Raw genomic sequence first — 22286 nt, 5'->3', positions numbered from 1 at the left:
ATATCTTCTAGTTTTGGTTTTAAAAATAGACACCACGCTCACATTCAAGGGACATCCTTCACTTTTAGGCCTTTGTCACAAATCTGAATCTTTATTGTTCTGAAATAAATGCTATAAACATAAGACTCAAAACAAGAACTCCAACTTTCAGTCTCAGAAGAGGTGTGGTTCAATGCCCATATCACATGTAACAAGAAAGTCTCCTTAAAAAAGGAAAAAAAAAATTACTGTAAAGTCTTTCTCATGAATGAAAATGCAATCCTTTGTTTTTCTCATTACTTTGTGTACAGGCGGGCACCAAAAAAAAATTTTGCATTTTCCTTTAAATTCTTGCTATGACGCTTGACGAACTTTCTGCCATTCAACAAATTCATCCAGAAGTACGGGCCCTGCAAACAGACAAAGCTTGGAGTTAAAATTTATAATGTCTTTCAAACACCTTTTTAAGTATGAGGGTTAAAACTACTGATACAGGAAACATCCATGTCAATCCTATGGTAAAATACCCATAAATTAGTACAATCATTCCAATCCAAGGATGATAAAAAGTGCACAAAAAAACACTTTATGGAAAGCATTGTTCCTGATATCACTCCACCTGATATCTGACAGGTGGAGTGAACTGAACAAAAAGCATAAAAATAACCTTGTAAATCAGGACAACTAATTCCTTCTTCCCAAAGTTTTCAAAATTGGCATGACTGACTACCAGCTGGGTGGAGAGCTCAGCCCCAAGTACCAGCAGGTAGGCAAAAATTGTTAAGCTACAGTTTATTATATACTAGTACAAAATGAGAGTTTGCTGTTTATAATTCTACTTGCAAGTCTACAGTTGCATGCAGCAACTTCTCACTGAATACAAGCTGGCTCAAGAAAACTATCTACTATTTACATACTATACCACTGACAAACAATTAGGAAAAATTAATATCTGCAGCTTGAAGATGGATGGTTATCAGGGCTGTTTTTTTAGTTATTGTTGGAAAAATTATAGCTTACAGTATTGTTTCTGTTACAGGAATTTTTTTTATGCAATTTAATTTGAATAAGCAAAACATTAAGAATACTTACATGCACCATCTTCATCATAGTTGCTAAGATCTGCATGGACAGTCCTGCTGAACTCTAGTACATTGTACCACTGATCCTTGTTCATAACTCTATACTTCGATTGCTAGGAAAAGTAATTCCAAAATATTAAAATGTCAAGTGGCATTTGGTACCCCTGCATTTAATTTATATAATTTTATCTTCAATGAGTTCTTAACAAACTATTTAATGGGTAACAATGGCTATTACTTACTTGATTTTCCATTTTTAAAAATACTACACATTAACATGTTTCATAGTTATGAAATGACATAAAATGATTTCGTAGAAGATCAGAGCAGAATCAAATTCCCCAAAACCTGGAAATCAGTAAGTCACCACTGTAAGCTTCAAAAACTGGTATATTTTTGCGTTGCCCTGAAGTGAAACCTATCTAGCTCAGATGTATTTCCAGAACGAACTATTAAAAAAAAAAATCATCTTTTCTCCAGGGTACAATACATTATGATCATAAGGACATCTACTTTGCAGTGTTAGTACTGTTTTGAAGCCAGGGAATGGTATCAAGCTCTTTGTTCCACAACATATACACCTGTTCATTTTCATCAGTCACTTGCAGCTGAGCTGATCAAAATCTTCCAGGAAGCCAGAGATCAAGATACCTTCACACCGTATCTGCACAAAGCAAACCTGAAATGCAGTGCAGATGCAGCTGAAGACTAGTGGGGCTCTATACTTACTTTCAAATTTATATTCACAGTAAAATCAAGATGGAATTTTAGTTGCCTTAGAAAAGAAAAGGCAATGGGGCACAGGGAGGAAGATAAGGATCTGTGATGCATGCAAGAACATCACTGTTTCATAAGCACATTGAGCAAGGGAAAGGGAGCATAATGGATACATTCTTAAGTAAAATAAACACAATATTCTCACAGAACACTCAAACTCCTACGCCAACATTCACAAAGTCAAGGAAACTTGTACCTCCAGGTATTGATAAAATACTGAAAACAGTGGCCAAGTTCTTCCGAGCAGAAGAGCTAACATGGACTTTGCAGTATCAATATCAAGACTTCGCTGGTCTTTTTCCTAAGGTTGAATAAAGAAAGCACAGGAACCAATCAAGCACAAGCTTGATTAATAAATAAAAGTTGAATAAATAGAAGTAAGAACTTTGCTAATATTTCAGCAGTCTTACCCTTGCAAAATCAAAGGCGTATCTGTAGATATTCTTAAAGGATGAAATGTCATTCAACTGTGACCGTAAGAAGTCAAATTTACTCTGTAATTTTTCTGTACAGTCACACCTTAAAAAAAACCCAACAAAACATGAGAAGTTCAAAACACCACATTAGACAATGAACAAAATGCCAGCAAACATAAAAAACTGAAATCACCAAAACACAATCATTAGATACACAGGAGTAATACTGTGAAACTGACTTAAAGAATCTTGAACATGCTCAAAATTATTAGCAGCTTCCGAAATGATGAATGCTGGCTTCTGTAGGCAAGTTTTTTGTTTGAAATATATCACCAACATAATATGAAGTGCATGCTTCACATCTCAAATAGCAGTCTTTTAATTCCAAACTCTGTAATCTACAGTCATACCCAGCAGTATCTTATTTTCCAACCACTACAAATGTCTGAAGAAAACGTAATTCAGTGTGCATTAAGGGGTAAAATACAGCTGTAAATAATGGGAAAACGCAAACCCTAAACATGTAGTTTTGAAGTGTGCGTTTACAAATGGCAGGACTGAGCAGGCACTCTGCAAAACATACTAGTCTGCTCATGTTTTATGACTGATAAATGCAAGCTCTGATAAAGCCTTAATCACCTGAATTAGTCAGTAGCTACTCAACTGAAAAATCAAAGGCTGTATGAGAACATAGAGGTCCGCTAGTCAACAGGATAAAGCTTTGGCAAAAATAACCCTTGGGCAGTAAGTCTGCCTTGTACTTTACTCAGCAAGGAAACAGAAAATGGGTCAGATTCACCAACAATGGCAAAGGAGAATGCAATTTAACTTTGCTAATCCTCCAGAAAGTACTCACTCAATAGAACAGTTATAACAGGACATTCTATTCTTATAAAATAGCTGCCATGACTAAAAAAGAATAAATTAAAAAATCTACCTCGCCTTGTATCCCTTGTGAAGAAGCATACTTTCAGAAATGCAGCTGTACATAAATACTTCCTTTGGTCACGTGTCCCCCTTTTGGCAGCCTGCCTCTCAGAGAACACATTTGCACCTCTAACAGCTCCACACGGACTTGTCACACAGGCCCCCAGCAAGGGCTGCTGAGATGCTGGGCTTTGATGCTGTACTTTGCCCACAGCTGATACTTCCTGTTCCTCAGATCTGCCACTCTGTGTGTGCACAGCTGTCTGTCAGTCTGTCTCACTCAGACTTCGACAAGAGAAATGTAGCAATTCCAACTGATGCAACCTTTTATTATTTCTTGTCTCTAGCAGCATCTACCTAAAGCAGCACTCAGTCCTAGCCAACACTGGTGCTAAATAAATAAAACTATTAGCTAATTAGACTACATATTCAGATGACATGTAGTATATTCCGTGATAAAACATACAACAAATTGCAAAGAACTCTTGTTAAATGAGCTTTGGTAAACTGAACTAGAAATAAAATGACTTTTTTTGTCTTCAGCCATCTAACTGGTCTGTATTCTATATGTAACCCTTAGAAATAATTATGCTATTCTAGCATTATGCTATGCTAGAAAGGCATTGCGTTTTTTACTCGTACCTCTTGTATGTTCAAAGCTTCATACTTTCACCAGAATGTTCTACACATTTGAGGACAAATCTACCTATTTAATCTACCTAAATGCTCAAGTTTTTAGTGTACTAGTGACATAAAATATTTATAGTGGGTTTACCACGCATTGTTAAATAATTTGACAGATGATTTACCCTATCATGGGTAAACTCAAATTTCAGTATGTTTAAATTTCTTGCAAACTACTTTGTTAAAACTGTTCATACATCTAAGCGCAAAGTAAAATGCCAGCTATTGTCTGCAATACTATTGGCTATGTGTATTTTAACACGCAATTGATTAATTTGAAAAAGTTGGTATGAAAATGAGCAATTATTAAGTGTCATGACTCCTAAGCAATTTATTATCAGTGCATTTGCAACTAAAAAGCCAAATGGATCATGCTCAGACCAGCGCCAGCCTCTGGATCCCGACACGCAGGTATGTTTTGGTTAAAGCTGTTTAGGGCATTTTTATACCTAGCCACTGACTTTCCTCCCAAAAAGAGGCAAGGAGTTGCCAAACTCCTCTTTTACAGAGGTACAGCTGCCTGTGTGGCTGCACCATAAAACAGATGACTGAGATCACCCATACCTGGAATAATCTTCCTAATAACCAGAACAACCTTCTAATTAGTACAAGTGAATTAACACTAAACTCCTGTACAGACACTAGAAAAAGATGTAATTTCTCAAATGGTCCTTACTGAAAGATAGCACTGAATGGTGTTACCTCAAGACCATAAAAATTAGACGTTAGCTTACTACATTCTCTTCTCATCCCTATGTAACATCTTTAGCAAAACTCAAATTAGCACTACAAAGTGAATGTATTTTAATTTCTGTCAAGATAGAGATCATCTGAGGCATAGCTAACATGGACAAAGTGATGATTTATTAACTCCTACTCAGCTATTTCAATGTTTTATATTTCATAGCTATTCACATACACTTGTCTTTTACTAAAAAGAAAAATCAGCAAGATGTATAAAAACATTAAACCAAAAGCATTTCATGTTAGTATATACATTTCATCCTAAGAAGGATGAAATAATTGGCCTAGCAGAGGTACTCTATTCTCTCTGCTATGAGGAGAGCTTGCATCTATACATAAATATATAGGTATACACACATATATATGTACATGTGTATATGCACACATATACGGGGCAGAATTCACCTATGCACCGTACTGGAAACCTCCCAGCCTAAGTTGTTTAGGTCTTATAAGATGACATTTCGGGCTCAATTAATCTTCATTTTGACAGTATCTGCCACACCATACATTTATTTTTCTCATCTCTAAACAGCAAACTTCACCAGTGTATTACAAAACAACATGCAGAGAGAATGTCACTCAAGATTCAGGCACCCAAATGCTGTCATCTAACTGTAGATTAGAGATAGATGTCCTAAGCTTCAGGTGTTGTCATTCATAGAGGACTAGCCAAGCAACCTCTAAGAGCAATTCAGGTGACCAGTCATTAGGTTTTAGGGCAAAGTGGATACTTCCCTAGGCTCCATTACACCGACTGGATCCCCAAAGATTGCAGTAAGAGTTTAAGAAATCCAGCTCTTACATATAAACCAAACATTTAGGTATCTTACTATTAAGCTGAATTCCACCCAGCACTGTTCATGCAATTACCTTGTGTAACATTTCACATATTTTGAAATAAAGATTCTATAAGAGAAGTCCATGTATAATATACTCTGGGGTTTTAATGCATTTCAATCTCATTTCTTCATGCAAAAATTACAAAGAAAAAAAAATAAGCTATGTAAGCATGCAGTAATATTTTACGTTTTAAGTGTAAAACCCTTTTACTTCAAACTTTTGTCAAACCTTTCAAGAGAAAATAGATAACCCCATAATATCATCCTCCCTTCCTAGTAAGCAACAACAGCACTAGTCTACAGGTTTGTATTTTCTTTCATCATAGTTTAACCTCAGATGGTAACTAAGCATCACAGAGCTGCTTGCTCACTCCCAGCCAAAATCTGCACCTATTTTTCAGCTAATGGATCCTGAGCTGTGTTATGTGAGTGCCTCTGCTTAGCCAGCTTTTTAGAGAGCAACAGGGAAAGCAAAACATACACATTAACTGCTTTAGGCTTAGGCAAGTGCTCTCACCACAAGTCTGTTTCCACGAAAACGCACACCAGCACCCTATTTTCAGTACTAAACATGTTTAGACTATAGCATGACCAGCTCTGTTCTGAAAAGAACCAGAAGAATTCCAGTCAGGAAATTATTAGAAACAAAGTCTAAAACATCATCTCTGAACAGGTGCCTGATTTCATATGTCTCTGTGCTTGCATTCTGTGAGATGGGCTAACTCTTGAAAGCTTCTATTTGGGCATAAAAATTAAATACTTTGGATAAGTGACCAATACCAAATTCACTGCATCTGAAAAATCGTGCACCCAGAATTTAACCTGTCATCTTGAATTTCAGGCAATTTAATCATTCCAGCTCCTAATTTAATTTCTGGTGATAGTCACAAAATAATCAAGGCATCTATCAGAAGCCTGGTCCCAAATCAACTAAGAGTTGAGAGTCAGTCCAGAGTCACTTACTCCATAGTTTTGAGTAACCAGAGGGTATATGCCCAATTTCCCAAACCAATCCACAACTGACAGGGCAAGGGTAAAGCCAAGCCCTCTTTCCCACTGTGCTCTAGCTGCGATAGTAGTTCCCTATCTGTAATACTAAATGCAGTGTCATAACATGACACCCTTAAAACACTAGGGTACCACAGGTAGTTACACAAAGAACAAACAAAAAGTAACTACTGACTTAAGCCTCACAAAAAGCTGATTAATATAAGAAACAATCTCTTTAGGCAGAGCATTAACTCATCAAAAATTCAAATGCAAACAGAAAGAGCAAGATTAGTTTATAAATTGAAAAGCTGTTATTTAACTTAAGCATTAAGCATAGCTTCTGATGTACATCTAATAACACCAACAGCCAAAATTATTATCCTCATCTATAAAGCTCAGAAATCAGTAAAATCTTTCCATAATATCAGTGCTGAGACATGTTTATGTGCATCTACAGATACACTTATTTATATCTGCTAACTAGAATGATAGTATTTTAACATATTGTTGCAAGAAATGGAAGCAACCAAAACTTGACTTAACTAGGTTTAGACAGTATTTTAATCCTTTGACTGAACTCAGATTAATTTTGCAGTTGTGGACCAAAACAAGAACTAAAAGCCAGCTGTTTTTGTGTCTGATTTTCAACATACATGAAACAGAACACGAATAGTTAAGTTATAGGTACAATCATAAAATTAGAACATTCTATTAGATACGTAAAAGCACTCTTACTGTAATGAGGTCATTCCTTTCAACCATTCTTCCTTTGTGAAAAATCCCATGCTTTCAGCCTCTAGTTTCCAGGCTAAAACTAACATAATAATCTAAGGGAAACAAAAATAAGGGGAGGAAAAAGAGTCATTACATAAGAAAAGGGTGATTTAATAATGTCCAAGAACAAAACTCTAAAGCATTCAAACATTCCAGCAATAGTGGTATATGGTTGGTCTTCATATTTGATAACATTAAAAAATTCAGCTACGTGCAATTTTTCCCTCAATGCCAATTTTTGAAAATTAAGTATTACTATAATAAACCCACCCAAAAAACCCTCACACACCAGCCAAATATAACTGATGTATTCAGCTGAAATATCTTAAGAGCAGCTCCTACAAGCAGGAAAATGAAAAACTCTGCTTAGTGGAGTTAGGAGCTTTACACAGAACTTAACCTTACCTAGTATCTTAGGTGTTATTAGCAATATGAAAGAAACTTACATTTTCAGGTTCAACACCGATGTCTTCACAGAATTTCTCCATTCCTTCAGGGCCTACAACTTCATCGGGACCTTCAAAGCAAAAACCACACCAGAGTGAAATCTAAGTAACACTCACAAGGGTTATACTCAATAATTAGGCTATATTGCACCCAAAGTATTTCTAAAAATATTGAGTTACACTATTAAGTAGCTTTTAAGCTAGAACTATTCTGTCAAGTGCAATTGTGTAGACACATGTGCTACACCAGAATGTTTGTGCTGTGCACTGCCTCCCTATGATAGCAGACAAGCCATTTCAGTTTTGCATTTGATTTTTCAAAAGACTCCACTGAGCTTCCTATTGATGCAGCTCAACTCCAATAACTGTGGGAGTCAAGACATTTGGGTACCACTACTCTCTGCTGAAGTTACTTTATGAAAAATGTTCTTCAAAAAATTATTTTATCAACAACCAAAAAATCTAATTCTGTCTCAACTACTATTACAGATATTCTTTTGATGGTGCTAACATTATGGGTTTACTCTAACACAGAGGGTGAATCTGCAAATAATGTAAGATGAGTTTTACAATGCTGAGTAAAATAAGCAAAGTGAGAACAATAAATTGAAGAAACGCTGAGCATGTTAGCCATATACAAAGCAAAAAAATAGGTTCAGGGCTGCAATGAAAACAAATTGATTAGGACCACAGCAGTTAGTGTTTTGCTGTCATTTCTCCATTTTAACATGAAAGCCTCTAAAATGCAGCAAAATAGCGCTTTTGAAGAGTGAATACGGACACACACTCCAGGGTGTTTTGCTCCTCTAATCTCTCTGGCTTCAGTTATTTTGACTAAGCCTCCAAAAATTATTCCTACTGAGCAGCCAAATATTATTAAAAGGCCAGTCAACACAGCGTTTTAATGTGTCCTGGATCATTACATTAACATTTAATGAGTATAAACTCATATAAAAGGCAAAGGTTTTAGCTTCCAAAACAACATACCACTTCACAACTTTCTGGCAAATTTTGCTACCTCTAATAGGCAGAGTCCTTGATGAATCTGTCTCCACTTGATCAGCTGCCAGGGTAAGCAGAAGCCTCTTTAAGAGTTTTGATAATGTGCTTTGCATAACTACTCACTGTGAGATAAGAACATTGTCAATAAAACCTACTGAGAATGGCTACTTTTGTAGAAAAATAAAATCCAACTGACACTTAACATCATGAATCCCTACCTCCTGAAAAATACTGCAGAGGCCATTTTGCCTAGGTAGGCAATACCAAACACTGTTACAATAGAAAATTCTTGAAAAAAAAAGCAAATTATGAAGAGAAACACATACAAGGGTTCACTGGTAATGACAAGTAAAAGCCTGAATGAGTGTTTCTGGTCCAGAAATTATACATAAAGCTCATACACTTATATGTGTGTGTATAGTTTTATCTTTTAATGGAACCATTTTATCTTTTATTGTATATAATTTAACTGGAATTCTCTCTCGTGCTAGAAATCTGGCATTTTTTGATTGCTGGTTAACTGTAAGTATAACTTCCTACATTCAATTCTTGACTCAGTGACAAAGCCAAAATTTACAGACATTAATTCTGAAGAACGTGCAAACAAATTTATCACAAGAAAATTAACTTTGAATTATTATTTCCCTAGAAAAGACTCTGCTCCAGAAGAGTATGCTACAAACCTAAAGTAGAGAGCAGATTACTATAAGTAAGAGTAGTTCATTGAAAAGTAGTTCAGTGAAAAGACTGCAAAGAAAATATCATAAATATGATAAGAAAATATGATAAATGTACTCAAACCAATTGCTGGCAGATAAATCAGCAGCTCTCTGCATACTAAATCTGGCAATTAATGAGTTTTAATCACCAACCAGTTCTGATGGACTTTAAGTAGTGACTAGACAAGGAATTAATAACAATTCAGAAATCCTGAGTTCAGAAACCATGTAATTGGTAAATAAATAGCAGCAATAGTGTAACAAATTCTGCAAAATATACTGCCTATTCACTTAAAGCAGCTACTCAATGGCAATTCTGAGTTGTTTGAAAGAGGCTACTTCAAATACCTCTGCAATGAAACATTGGTATTTAGAATATAAAAAATGTTAGTACAAATTCTCAGATGGAAAACCAGTATAAACCTCTACTATTTTGTTTTTTAAAACAGAAATCCAAGGAGCTTAAATCATGACCTACATTATTAGTCTTCCAATATGATCACAAAGAAGATATAGTTAGATACGTAAGCATCAGTCTGAATTATCTCTCAATGTCCTGACTTCTACTCGACAATTTCAAAGCAAGAAATGAATCATTCAGTATATCCTGGCTCAACATTGTACTACTTGATATGTGTTATTTCATTTTAAAGTTATAAAGCGTAAACAAAAATAAGTCAAAAAGAACAAACACCAAGAAGGTAATAATAAAAGCCCTCCTGATTCAAGTGCATGTTATAAGGAAGCAAATACGGACACATTTTTATGTCTACATCAGCACACAAAAGCAAAATGCAAGTAATATTTTATGTATTGCTTTATTTAAAACAAAACCATATAGTTTCAAACATGAATGCACTGCACATTACCTGCATATTCATAAAACCAAGCCAGGCACTTTTTGCTTGAAAAATGTTCCTCTCCACTTATTACTTTACCAGATGCTTGTGATCTGCAGTAGCAAATAGAAACACAGGGATGAACAGTGTTATTTTCATGTGACATGTGAAAAGCAGGAAAAATTAAATTACACAACATTTATTATTAATCTATTTAAATTGCTTCACGAGGTCAGTATACATCTAGAGTTATGCTGAATTTCATAAAAGACAACTGTCTGTCATCCTCAACTCCTGTTGGAACACAAAATTCCCTTTAGATTACAACCATCTCATAGCTAAATTTATTGCAAATATTACTTTTTCTGAAATGCAGAAGTACTGTTATCTTGTAGATATTAAATTAAAAAACTCCCACACAGATGGCGAAAATATCACTCCTCAGTAATTCAAATGCCTTATTACCTACTTTTATTTATACGTACAGGCATTCAGTGTTAGGTCTCTAATAAGCAGCTTGATGTTCAAGAGTGCTGAACATGCACAGATCCCATTAAGGTCAACAGAAGCTGCAGAGTTTGACATATTTAAAAGTCAGGCTATTTATAGTTAACCATCCAAATCTGAGAAAAAAACTTGGTCAATTGGTTTGCATTATACATACAATTAAGAAAATACAAATTCTATAGATATTTGGTACGTATACCAGAATAGCAGTGTGCAATCTGTGGCAAGACTGAAGCTGCTCAGCATTGTCTTCATTATGTAACACACAACCCAGTTTGCCTAGGAAGTGAATTCTCTAATTCATCATTCATTAAAAGAATGCATAGAATTTCTTCCAGTAAAAACACCGACTATACAAAGGCATCTTCAGTTAGTAAGGAGTTGCAGCACCTTCAATGCATCCTCCTTTCCAACACAAATTACAGACTTTTAGAACAAGCTAAGGTTATTTCTAACAATGAGGTGAGAACTAATCATATGAGATGATTTAAAATTATGCAGCTCCCACACTGCAATTTTAAAATTAAAACGTCAAGCAGGAGAAGAATAGTTCAATTCTCAGAGGGGTGAACAACTTTAACTCCCATGGATCGTTTTTAGCTTCACTGGAAAAAAACACAATGCTCTTAAGAAGAAGCCTTCCGTGTTCAAAGCTAGAATTAAAGGAGTCCTCCAAACATCCATCCATCCATCCAACTGGCATTAGGAACACAAGTCACCAGAAAGAGGCAGAGTCATATGGTATGCTATTGCTTATTGGCTTTATCCAGATTAACATAGATCTATTTGTAATCACTGATTTTACTAAAGAATATTACAAATAATTTGTTGTGTAAGAACATAATGACAAAAATGCTTGCATATCTAATGTTTTCTGATCACCTAGCATCTAGCAAGAACTCTCACTTACATCATAGTTTTTGCCCAACAACTAGCTCCCTGTAGAATCTGTGGGGTTTTTTTTATTTTTTCCCTAAGCTATAAAACACTAAGTCAAAGAAATTGAGATAATAAAATTTCAGTTAACAGTGTTCTAGAAAGACAAACTGAAAGTGAGCACATGCAAACAAGTGCTAAGATCAGCAAGGAAACTGAAAGCTGGTATTACAAACCCGAATAACTTAGTTTTTTTAAGTATACAAAATAAAGTATGAGAAAACAGAAGTATTCCCTCTAAATATACTTTGGGGCAGAACCATGAGGGAGTAGAGTGGTACAGTGGATAATGCTGGCAGAAGAACAGTTATTTATAGGCAATGAATAAACTGACTGAAACTATAAGGTCATCAATGCCCACAAAAAGTGAGCTAGGAATGGCTACCCTAAATGAACAGTCATAACAAACTAAGAACCTGAGTACTTCTATGCTCAAGTTTGGCCAGCAAATGAGAAAGGCCATATGCCACAATTTTTTGCAATAGCCATTCCCGTAGTGTTGATTTCGCAAGTCCTTTGTATCCTCATGTCCTCAGGACCTTAGTCGTAACTACTGCTTTACTGGCATACTTAGCAAGGCCTAATAGATGAAGCAGGCAGTTATTTCGGGGAAGGCACACTGTAAGCTCCTGCTGCACCGCACTAATGGTTTATCGTTCTAACAGCAACTTTTGGGTATCACGGCATAAAGTGATTCTTTTATAGCAGTTAATGAACAAGATGCTTCCAACAGCTGTATTTATTTGAGAAACCTTTCCTGCTCTTGTTTTCCAGTGTGCTGACCAATCCTTCCAATTCACTGCAAACAAAGAAAAAAAAAAATAAATAAAAAAGGGGGAGGGGAAAGGAAAAAAAAAAAGAGGAAACGGCGATTTAGGACAGACACTCTGAGTACTTGCAGCCTTAAAGCGAGGAGAGCCGCCTACCCCAGGGAGATAAAACGAATATGGGGACAAATGCCAGAACCGGCCCTTGAGGTGCAGCCAAAGGCAGAGCCAGCCGGGAATGGGAGCCGTTCCGTGGCGTTTCTGGCCGAGGCACGACCACGCCGCCGCAGCGGCCGCACGGCGAGCCCCGCACCTGCCCGGGACGTGCCTGCCCGCACGGCCGCGGCCCCGCCGGGCTCCACACGGCCCGCCTACATTTCTTGAGGCCGGTGTCGTCCGCCGCCGCCGCCCCCGAGGACTTCCTCTTCTTCTTCACCGGCATCGTCCTGCCTCGGGGCGGGGCCGCCCCGCTGCCGGGGCCCGCAGCCGAGGCGCCCCCGGGCTCGCTTCCCCTGGCCGCCGCCGCCTCCCGAGACCGGCGGTGAGGAAACGAGAAAAGACCCGGTTCCTGCTGGTCCTCCCCAGCCCCAGCGGGTGCTGCCGGCCCCCGCTCGCCGCGGGCAGACGCCGCCGCCGCCCCGTTCCCAGAAGCGGGTGTCGTGCCGGGGGCGGGAGCGAGCGCGGGCGGTATCGGCTGCGGAGAGAACGGCGAGAACGACCCGGACACAGACGGCGCCGGGCAGGAAGTGGTAGCGCCGCCGGGGCGGGGCCGCGCCGGGACCCGCCCCCGGGAGGGCGGGGCCGCCGCGCGCGCGGCCGGGCAGGGCCCGAGGTGCCGGTTAGGGCTCGGCGCGCGCAGCGAAACAAACGGGGCCGCGCCGCCCTTCCAGTTCCTTCGAACCCGCGCGGTCACTGCCCGCGCCCGGGGGAGCTGGGTGTCCCCTCAGGCTCGGGGCTGGGACAGAGAGGCGCGAGCGGGGGCCGAGTTCGAGGACAGCTGCTGGGCGGGACGGGAGGCGCTCCGTCCTTTTAGACCCTCTAGAGAAGGGCCCGGGAGCGCTGAGCGGGGCGCGGATCGCTACGCCCGCACTGGCCCGCGGAACCACGGGCGGTCACAAGCTGTGATCGCGGTGGGCGCTCTGAGCACTCTCCCAGCGCTCCCCGGGGCCGGCACCGCAGTCCTCTCCGCCGTGCCGTACCGGGCACCACGGGCTTCCGAGGGAGTGGGGCGGGAGCGAGGGAAACACCCCAGGGCCTGCGGCGGCCGCGACACCGAGACGCAGCTGATGGCCGGAGAGCTGCGTCGGTGAACCCAGGGGAAGCCTGGCAGCGGATCGGGTGACTCCCGGGCGCTGCTGCCGAGCGAGGAGCAGCGCAGCACCCTTTGCGCCCCGCCCGCCGGGCCAGCCCCGTCCCGCCCCGTTCCGCTGATTGCCGAGCGCGTCGGCCGGCGCCTCCCGCAGCTAAGCCGCCTGCGCGCCCGGGCCGCCATCTCCGGTCACCATAGTGACGGTCCCGGCGACGCCGGGACGGCTCCGGCCTCTCCCCCTGTGCCCCGGAGCGAGCCGCCGTCCTTCCCGCCGTGAGCTTTTTGGGTCTTCTCCCGCCAGCGCCTGCATGTGCTCCCGTGGCGCTCTGGATCCGCTCCCGCCTTGATCCTGCCTGGCGGGGTGCGTGCCGCCACCATGGCCGGGGAGGGGGACAGGAGGAAGCGCTTTATTTCAGCCACGGCTGCCAACTACTTCGGGCTGGACCCGGCGGGCGGTGCCGCTGCCCTGGCCGCGGGGCTGCATTCCCGTCCGGAGCTGAGCCGCTTCCTCGACGACGGCAACGAGTTCCTGCTCGTGGTGCAGCGCTCGGGCGCGCAGCTCAGCGCCTCCAACAAGGTACCGTAGAGTCCGCCGCGTCCCGGCGTGCGAGCGGCGATACTGAGCCCGGAGTCAGCCCAGGCTTGGTGGCCGTAAAAACTGGTGTCAGATCTGGGAGACATGTCCCTCCTGCGAATATCTGTGCGAGTCTCTGTGTCTGCTGTGAGCTGCTGGCGGCTGCCGTGGTTTAACCCCAGCCGGCAGATAAGTACCACTCACTGTCCCCCCACCTCGCCGTGGGGAGAAGAATCGGAGAGAAAACAACGCCGTGGATTTAGATAAGAGCAGTTTAATAAACGAACGAAATAAAACAATAATAGCTAGCTACTAACACGCTAATCATAATAACTGTAACGAAAAGGGTCAAGAGAGGGGAATAAAACCCAAGGGAGACAAGCGATGCACCGTGCAGTTGTTTACCACCCACTGACTGATGCCCAGCCCGTCCCCGAGCAGCGATCGGTGCCTCCCGACCAGCTCCCCCCAGTTCATGCACTGAGCTCTGTGCTACGGAATATCCCTCTGGCCAGTTCGGGGCAGCTGGCCTGGCCGTGCTGCCTCCCAGCTTCCCCTGCCCTCCTCACTGGCAGAGCACGAAGCACTCACAAGTCTTTGAGTTTGGGTAGTTACTGCTCAGCAGCAACCACTGCATAGTATCAGTGTGATATTAACATTATTCTCATACTAAACCCAAAATACAGCACTGCAAGAAAATTAACTCTGTCCTTGCTGAAACAAGAACACAGTTCCCAGAGTCCACAAAGACCATATGGTCAGCTGACGATACATTTGTTAGCAGATTGTGCCCATGTTGGTGCAGTTTTAGTGTGCTGTGTATTGTCTCTATGTGAATGGCCTGGAGCGTGGAGTTGGATGTGTGATTTCTTCCTGGGCATGGCTGCATCCAGATGTCCCAAAGGATTGCATGGACAATGTACGTGCAGGGAATGGGACCCAGTGTATGGCACATTGGCTGATATTTGACAAATCCAAGGTGCGTGTTTTTCCAAAGCGCGTGTTTTTCCAAAGCATGCATTTTACCATAGATTTGTCCAGCTGTGAGGAAATCTGAGGTTCATTGTGTGAAATGTCCTGCCTTAAATCTTGTCTTCAGCAAGCGACTCTTTGGATTGCTACCACAGGGTGTGATGTGCACTCAGTGTCACCGTGTAGGGAAGGCACGGCCACGGCGTGGTGTGTACAGAAAAGGTGTGGGTTTTGACAGTGGGACCTGTTGTTCTGCAGGAGACCGGGGACTTGGTGTCTTATGTTGGTGGCTTCACACATGGAAGAAGCATGTAAGGAGTCCCAGCCTGTGGAGTGTGGACCCGTAACTTACATAACTCCTTGGTTAATCCTCTGTGAAGTCTAGTGCCTGCTATAGTCAGGCAAGAATGAACATAATGAACAAGATGTACCAGGTTTTGGGGGTGCTGCTGAGCCACTGTCTAAAATACGAAGCAGCTTTCAGCAGCTGTGGAAGATAAGATGCATATTGGTGCTATTATCTGTACTTGTTGTCTCAGGGAAGCTATGTCTGTAGGAGTTGGGCTAAACACTCGATAAGAGAGTAAAACTGATACTGTCCAATAAAACTGAAGGCTGTTATTATTACCCTTTGTTTCTTTTAACAGAAAAATAGTACACAAATATTTACAGTTGCAGAGAATCTGGGATTTCACTTAGCATATCTTTTTGCTATTAATTTATAAAATGTTTAATAAATTTTCCTGTACTATGAATTCTCCTCAGCCACAAATAATTTCACTAATTACTTTATGGCAATTTTTGGAACTTTACCCATAAGTTGGGCTGTGGATGGAACATTAGTCATGCTACAATTTATGATTTTACTGATGAAGGAGCATGCCTGTCTCTGTTGTTGAGAAATATATGAATAATAGATTTACAAACTCAGGAAAATCATACAGAACATTTACAATATATAGAAAAATATTCCCAAAGGTTTTTAGCATAAAGATACAATTAAAAAAATAGGCTTAATGCTTAGTTTCTCTAGGCACAAGACAGAGTTTCTGTTTTGTCCAGAGAAAGTGTTAAGTGAAGTTTTCAAAATATAGTAAGAAATGATGATATTTACAGACATTATATGCTGTAGAAAGCTTTATGTATTTGATGTTGGAAGTCAGGTTCCTATGGACTCAGAAATAAGTATAATAGAAATTTTAATTTTCTGTGCAAAACAAATGCTATCAGAATTTTATCAGAGCCCAGAGGGAGTAATATGGTTATTTTATATTTTTTCTTGATGCAAATTGTTTGTGTAAATGGTATATGTAGTGTAGCTGTTAGTAACAGCTTTCTAAACAAATCCCGTTTTCTTGATTATTACAGATTGAAGCTACTGATTCAAAGAATAATGTGTTGGTGTTCTTTAAGCTGAGACCTGATGTAATTACTGAAGATAATCTTCACAGTAATATTCTTGTGTCATCTATGCTAGATTCACCAATCAACACCCTTTATCAAGCTGTACGACAGGTTTTTGCACCAGTATTACTAAAGGTGAGCAACATACTAGTTTAATGTTCTGTAGATTTATATTGAGACGTTAGAATCCAATAGGATGCTACCCAATTCTGAGCTAAATGTTTTATATCATGAAACCAAAATATTTGAGGAGATTAAGCAATGGGTGATAGTTATAATTTCTAAGTGAAAGAAAGTACTTAAGCTTATATCAGGAAGGTTCTGGTCATAAATATGCCTGACTGGAAATGTGGAATACACTGGCCATTGGTGATTAATGTGGAAAAATGGCTCACACACTTTCAGGATGCCTTTATAAACCTGACAAGTGTCTTTTGACTTTGTGATGAAAATGTTTTTTATAGTATTATTCTGAATTGTTAAAGCAAAAGAATGAAGTGCTTTTCCTTGACTTCAGGGAAAAAACCGCTACATTGTCCCACCATGTGCTTGGTTCTTAATCTCAATTTTGTGTTTTTTAATTATTAATGGGAAGAAAATACTAATTGCTCTATCATGTGAGTAATAATTTTCAAAATTTTCATTACAGGATGAGAAGTGGAGTAAAGCATTTGATCCCAAGCTCCAAAAACTTTTAAGTGAGCTTGAAGCTGGCTTGAGTACTGCTCTCAGAAGATCAGATCCCAGTTACAAAGGAACAAAATTTAGTGAAGATGATGTGCGAGGTTTGTTTTTTTATAGTTAATTTTTGAATTCAGAGTAAATAATTTATTTACAAGTTGAGAATTTAGGTTTCCCAGTGATTGCACAGTGTAAAATATAACTGGTTGTTGTTAGCAGACTGGAATTACTTATGGTCATGCTAGAAGAGCAGAGTTGACTTTTGTACTGCATGTAGTCAGGATCAGAAGTTTAAGGATATTTACATAACCAGATCTATAAGTTTGCTTTAGAAAGTATGTTCTGACTGAATGTATTTTATAAACATTCTTTCATTTCATATAGAAATATTTTCTATTTTATTTGCAGCTATACTTACACCAACAGATGAATTTCAGTTCTGGAGAGAATGTGCTCATCATGGAAATAAAGGATGTAGTAAAGAGAGAGCTTCATATTTTAGAGACCTGTTTGAGGACATTGCAAAAGTATGTTTTTGTGTGATTAGTGAAATATTTCTAGACTTAGTGAGAACCACTCTTCCTATGAAATCTGTGTCAGTGTACTCTCTTTCCAAGTATATGAATATATAACTATTTAGTTACTTTTTCTCAGGCAGAATTTTACTTTAAATGATATTAATGTAGTTTGTAGTGACAGTGGTGGGTGGGAATGCCAACATTTACTTGGGAGTGGATTTGATCATTGAATACTAGGAGCTGCTGTGGAAGTACAACTGTATGTTACAGTTTGTGAGCTGGGGATTGACTCACGAGTTGAAAAGGACGCTGTTAATGCTGTTATGCGACACTTCAGGGACCCTCAAAGCACTTTCTTGAATAGTGCTTCAGATGGCAATGAATACTTCATATGAATAAGCTAACACAGATGCTTGGTTTTTCAAGAGGATTATGACATATTCTGTTATGCAGTAAACCTCAGGAAACTACACCACTTGCCAGCTTCAGCAAAGTGTAAATGTTTTGACAATACTATTTGCAAAGTAAGAGTATTAAGGATATTTTTTTCTAGGATTATTGCAACTTGGATACCCTCTCATTATTTGAAGTTGTGGATTTGGTGGAGGCTACCAAGGACACTCTTGATAGTGTGTGGAGACAAACAGACCACGATCCTTATCCACAGTCTCGCATGCATAATCTCTTGGATGTGATAGGTAAACCTTTATACAGTCTTTGTTAAATGAGCAGTTGAGAAAAGTAAAATGACTCCTTGAGCAGAGACCTTCTTCCTTGTAAAGGCACCAATAACAGCCCACAGCATGAGGGTGCTTGCTTCTTGTAATTATGATTCATGAATATTATTTGCCTTCTAGTATGTGGTAATTCATCCAGTTCTGGTAGATGCTTTCACACATGCTTGGGAAGGTGATAGATAGAAGATGGAGCTGGATACCTTTCATCCTGTGGGCAGAGAGTCAAACAGAAGCTGGCAGTCATGCTTCTGTTTGACTCTCTGCCTTTCTTTCAGAGGAGAAAATTTATTTACATAAACTCCCATTAAATGTTGGTTCAGTCTGTGTGGAGATGAGAGCAGGATGTGCAGACAGGTTCTTCTCTCCTTCTCTTGATAGCAGCCCCTTGTTTGGGGACAGGCACAGGACAGTGAGGTTGCCAGTTGTGTGTGTGGGGAAGAGGAAGAGTTGTGGGGAGCAGGCAGATATGGCTGTTGCTGCTGATAAAGGCAGGTGCTTGTGTGTGGAATCCAGAATCCAAATCTGTCAGCTTCACATGTTGGACCAACTTCTGTTTACCTTGGAGATATTCAAGAGATCTGTTGAATCTGAAACAAAATAATCAGTTATTGCTGCATTTGTGTGGTTTGAAATCAAGACAATACACTGTTGTTTTTCAAATGTGATTAGAATGTGGTTCACTTTAAAGGAATTATTTTAAACAAACAGATTTTTATACTTTTTTGCCTTCTAGGTGGCTCACTAGGTAGATTTGTTCAGAGAAAATTAACAGCTTTGAATTTGTGGGAGGATACTTTTCACAGTGTTAAAGAAAATATACAGGCTGGCATCTTGGTTTGTGAACAATGGGTGTCAGCTTGTGAATACCTAACTGGACAGCTGTGGCAACATTACACTCTACATCCATGGAAAAATGAGAAATATTTCCCTGAGCTGATAGCCAAACTTGGACAACGTCTTGATGAGGTAGAAGTTTGAATTATACGCATTAGTTTCATTAGACACAGAATTAAACAGCATTGTTTCAAGTTAAAAAAGGGAATTAAAATACTTCCATAGTCTTTTCAGAGTCAGATAGTGTTTTATAATGTTTGTCTAAGTCTTTCAAAAGTTTCTTGTAAAAAGGAGAGAGATGTGTACTTGTAAATATAAATTTTATGTAAAAATACATTTTTTATATCAAATATTTTCTTTCCCTCATAGGTGCTAACTGTTAGAACACTTCATGAAAAACTTATGTTCTTTTTGCCAGCTGGAGAAAAAAATTCTTTACATCTTTCCCATGTGTTTGAACCCTTTGCTGGCCTAAATCCTGTACACTATAATCCTTACACAGAGGTATAATGCTTGTTTTTAATTTATTCGCATTCTTTCTGTGTCTTTCTGCTATGTATATAGCCCTAAACTAACACATGAACTCATTATCTCTAGCCATTATGGAAAGCAGCAGTCTCTCAATATGAAAGAATTATTGCACCAGTGGAACAAAAAATAGCAAGCAAATTGAAGAAAATTATTTCAGAAATTCAGGACAGTCCACAGCAGGTATGGGTAATTCTGTATTCTGAAAATTTTCCTGAAGATCAAGTTATTTAATTCCTAAGTAGTCATTTAGGGGATATGAGAAAGACAGCATTACTGGGTGGTGTGAACCTATGTTTTTCTTTCACAAGAAAGTGGTAACTTTTAAAAATCTTTATATTCTAGCTTCTTCAAATATTTCAGAAACATAAGGAACTGATAAAGCACCCAAATATAAGCAAAGAGTTGCTTTTTGAGAGGGAAACATTACTGGCAGCACTTCAAGATTATGTCAAAGGTATTTAATTGCATTTAGTGAATGCTAGGATCTTTATTTAATTCTAGAATTATGCCAGATTTCCTAGTACATTTTTATAATTGCATTAATGATATAAGGTTGTTCTGTTAGATTTCTGGTCTAATGAATTTTTGCATGTGTTAGACTATGAGACAGACTTTGGAACTCGGTGCCATGGTGTTCCTGGTGATGTTTCTGGACCACTGTCAGGCAAGAACCTTTCTGAAGTTGTCAATAATATTGTATGGGTACAGCAGCTGGAGCTGAAGGTAACAGATTCTGTTACACATGATTTTTCATAGAATGTAAAACATGGTATTTGACATTTCTGTGGGGAATTCCACACACAAAAATTGTGGACTTCCCTAGAGTTATATAATCAAGGATCCTTAACAGTGGTGCTGCTTGCTAAGTTAATTTTATTAGCAGACCCAAAATATAGTCTTTTTTGTAGTAAACTGAACTGCCATTAAAAAAAAGAAAAAAACAGAATTCATTAGGTAAAAGACCAAAATTCAATTCAGTAGGTGATTTTGTTAAATTTTACCCATCCGTTTACGTTTTAAAATTGTATTTAAGATTCACAGATACCCAGATTCTGAAATCCTAATCCTCACTTGTTATTACTAACCTTTGTAGTATCTTCTTGAAATCTAAGAGTAGTACATTTTGAGCTTGTGCTTGCCAGGGAATTTGCAGTATTTGCTGCAGTATTTGCAGTACAACTATTCTGTTTTAATTTATCTTGTTTTTTTAAGTTTGTATTTACACTTTAGTATGAAACTTTAACATTTTTTGGACAACATTGACCAGTGAAAACCAAAATGATTTTTGTGAACATAAGTGCCCTCTTCAATAACTCTAGGTTTGAATAAGAATAGAAGATGCTTATCCCAGAATAACTATTAACCTATAAGCTGATGTATGTCAGAAGCTTTAGGCTGTGATGAATTTTTTAATTTGAATTTGGCTCTCAAATCTCCACTGATTGTATTGACCAGGATTTTCATTTGTCCGCTTGTAGATGTGAAATTCTATTGTAAATGCCTTTGAGTATTGTCATGGAACTTATAGATACACAGAAGACTCATGGGAGATCTGTACCTTTACAGAGACTTAAATAAAGACCAAGTGGGATATCCTGGCGTATCTTAATAGGGGTGGATGCCATTGTCAGTGTTGTCAGTGAACAGCTTATTCAAACCCAGCTTACTGTAAAGAGAATTCAGACATCTGGGACACAGTTCAGAATTCACTTTATTTTTTTCCTAGTCAGCTTGGATGTTTTGTAATACTGACTTTTATTGTAGTGATTTTTCTTTCTTTTCTTTCTGATTGAATACTGGGAAGTTAACCTTCTTTTCTTTGTTATTGTGTTTAAGGTGGATGATTCTATCAAGCTGGCAGAGGCTCTTCTGTCTGACTTACCTGGATTTCAAACTTTTCATCAAAGTGCAAATGGTTTTCTGGAACAGTTGAAAGTATATGAGCAAGAACAATTTGATGATTGGTCTAGGAATATCCAGTCAGAATTATCAAATCCCAAGTCAGGACTTTGGTAAATACACTCTTGTTTAAATAATGTTTATTAAAAAATGAAATGTGTAGTGTGGTGTAATTCATTAGAACTTGACAAAGGAAATAAAAAAAAATAAAGGATTGAGAATGCATGGAGACACAAATAGAGCAACTTCCACTTTCATCATCCTGCCAGTCTTGCTTGGTAAGGCGGAGTATACAGGACAATATTATTAATTACTAATTAACAGCTAATATTTCAGATTCATAACTAATCTTGAAGTTTCTGTTAGCACCTGGAATGAAAGACGTTTGACTTTCTT

The 22286-nt window shown here is 39.3% G+C and overlaps 2 protein-coding genes across 5 annotated transcripts in view; one reads left to right on the top strand and one right to left on the bottom strand.

The window, feature by feature from the left end:
* Positions 1–43: 43 nt before the first annotated feature.
* Positions 44–13159, bottom strand: DCUN1D5 (defective in cullin neddylation 1 domain containing 5). Of its 3 annotated transcripts, XM_039718297.1 has the most exons (9): positions 12804–13159; positions 11107–11111; positions 10252–10339; positions 7662–7732; positions 7177–7268; positions 2249–2357; positions 2035–2139; positions 1072–1174; positions 44–389 (listed from the first exon to the last, which is right to left on the bottom strand). In XM_039718297.1, the coding sequence occupies exons 1-9, from the start codon at positions 12871–12873 to the stop codon at positions 334–336; spliced, it is 699 nt and encodes a 232-aa protein (XP_039574231.1). In that variant the 5' UTR covers positions 12874–13159; the 3' UTR covers positions 44–333. The 3 variants fall into 3 exon arrangements, with proteins under 3 accessions (XP_039574231.1, XP_039574232.1, XP_039574230.1); XM_039718298.1 differs by lacking the exons at positions 11107–11111; positions 12804–13159 and adding an exon at positions 12422–12470 and having other exon boundaries at positions 10252–10334; XM_039718296.1 differs by lacking the exons at positions 11107–11111; positions 12804–13159 and having other exon boundaries at positions 10252–10993.
* Positions 13160–14092: 933 nt separating this feature from the next.
* DYNC2H1 (dynein cytoplasmic 2 heavy chain 1) overlaps positions 14093–22286 on the top strand; it is a 145427-nt gene continuing 137233 nt past the window's right edge. The window contains exons 1-11 of one of the 2 annotated variants that reach the window (XM_039718295.1): positions 14093–14317; positions 16655–16825; positions 17340–17475; positions 17780–17898; positions 18443–18587; positions 19360–19592; positions 19830–19964; positions 20058–20171; positions 20334–20445; positions 20590–20714; positions 21828–22003. In XM_039718295.1, the coding sequence (XP_039574229.1) occupies positions 14117–14317; positions 16655–16825; positions 17340–17475; positions 17780–17898; positions 18443–18587; positions 19360–19592; positions 19830–19964; positions 20058–20171; positions 20334–20445; positions 20590–20714; positions 21828–22003 (1667 nt within the window). In that variant the 5' untranslated portion in view covers positions 14093–14116. The remainder of the gene's footprint in view (positions 14318–16654; positions 16826–17339; positions 17476–17779; positions 17899–18442; positions 18588–19359; positions 19593–19829; positions 19965–20057; positions 20172–20333; positions 20446–20589; positions 20715–21827; positions 22004–22286) is intronic. The other variant, XM_039718294.1, reaches the window with a different exon arrangement.

Source organism: Passer montanus, unplaced genomic scaffold, assembly GCF_014805655.1.
Source record: "Passer montanus isolate IOZ18808 unplaced genomic scaffold, ASM1480565v1 scaffold4, whole genome shotgun sequence".
In the NCBI taxonomy this organism is placed as follows: Eukaryota; Metazoa; Chordata; class Aves; order Passeriformes; family Passeridae; genus Passer; species Passer montanus.
This window is presented reverse-complemented; position numbering and strand designations above follow the sequence as displayed.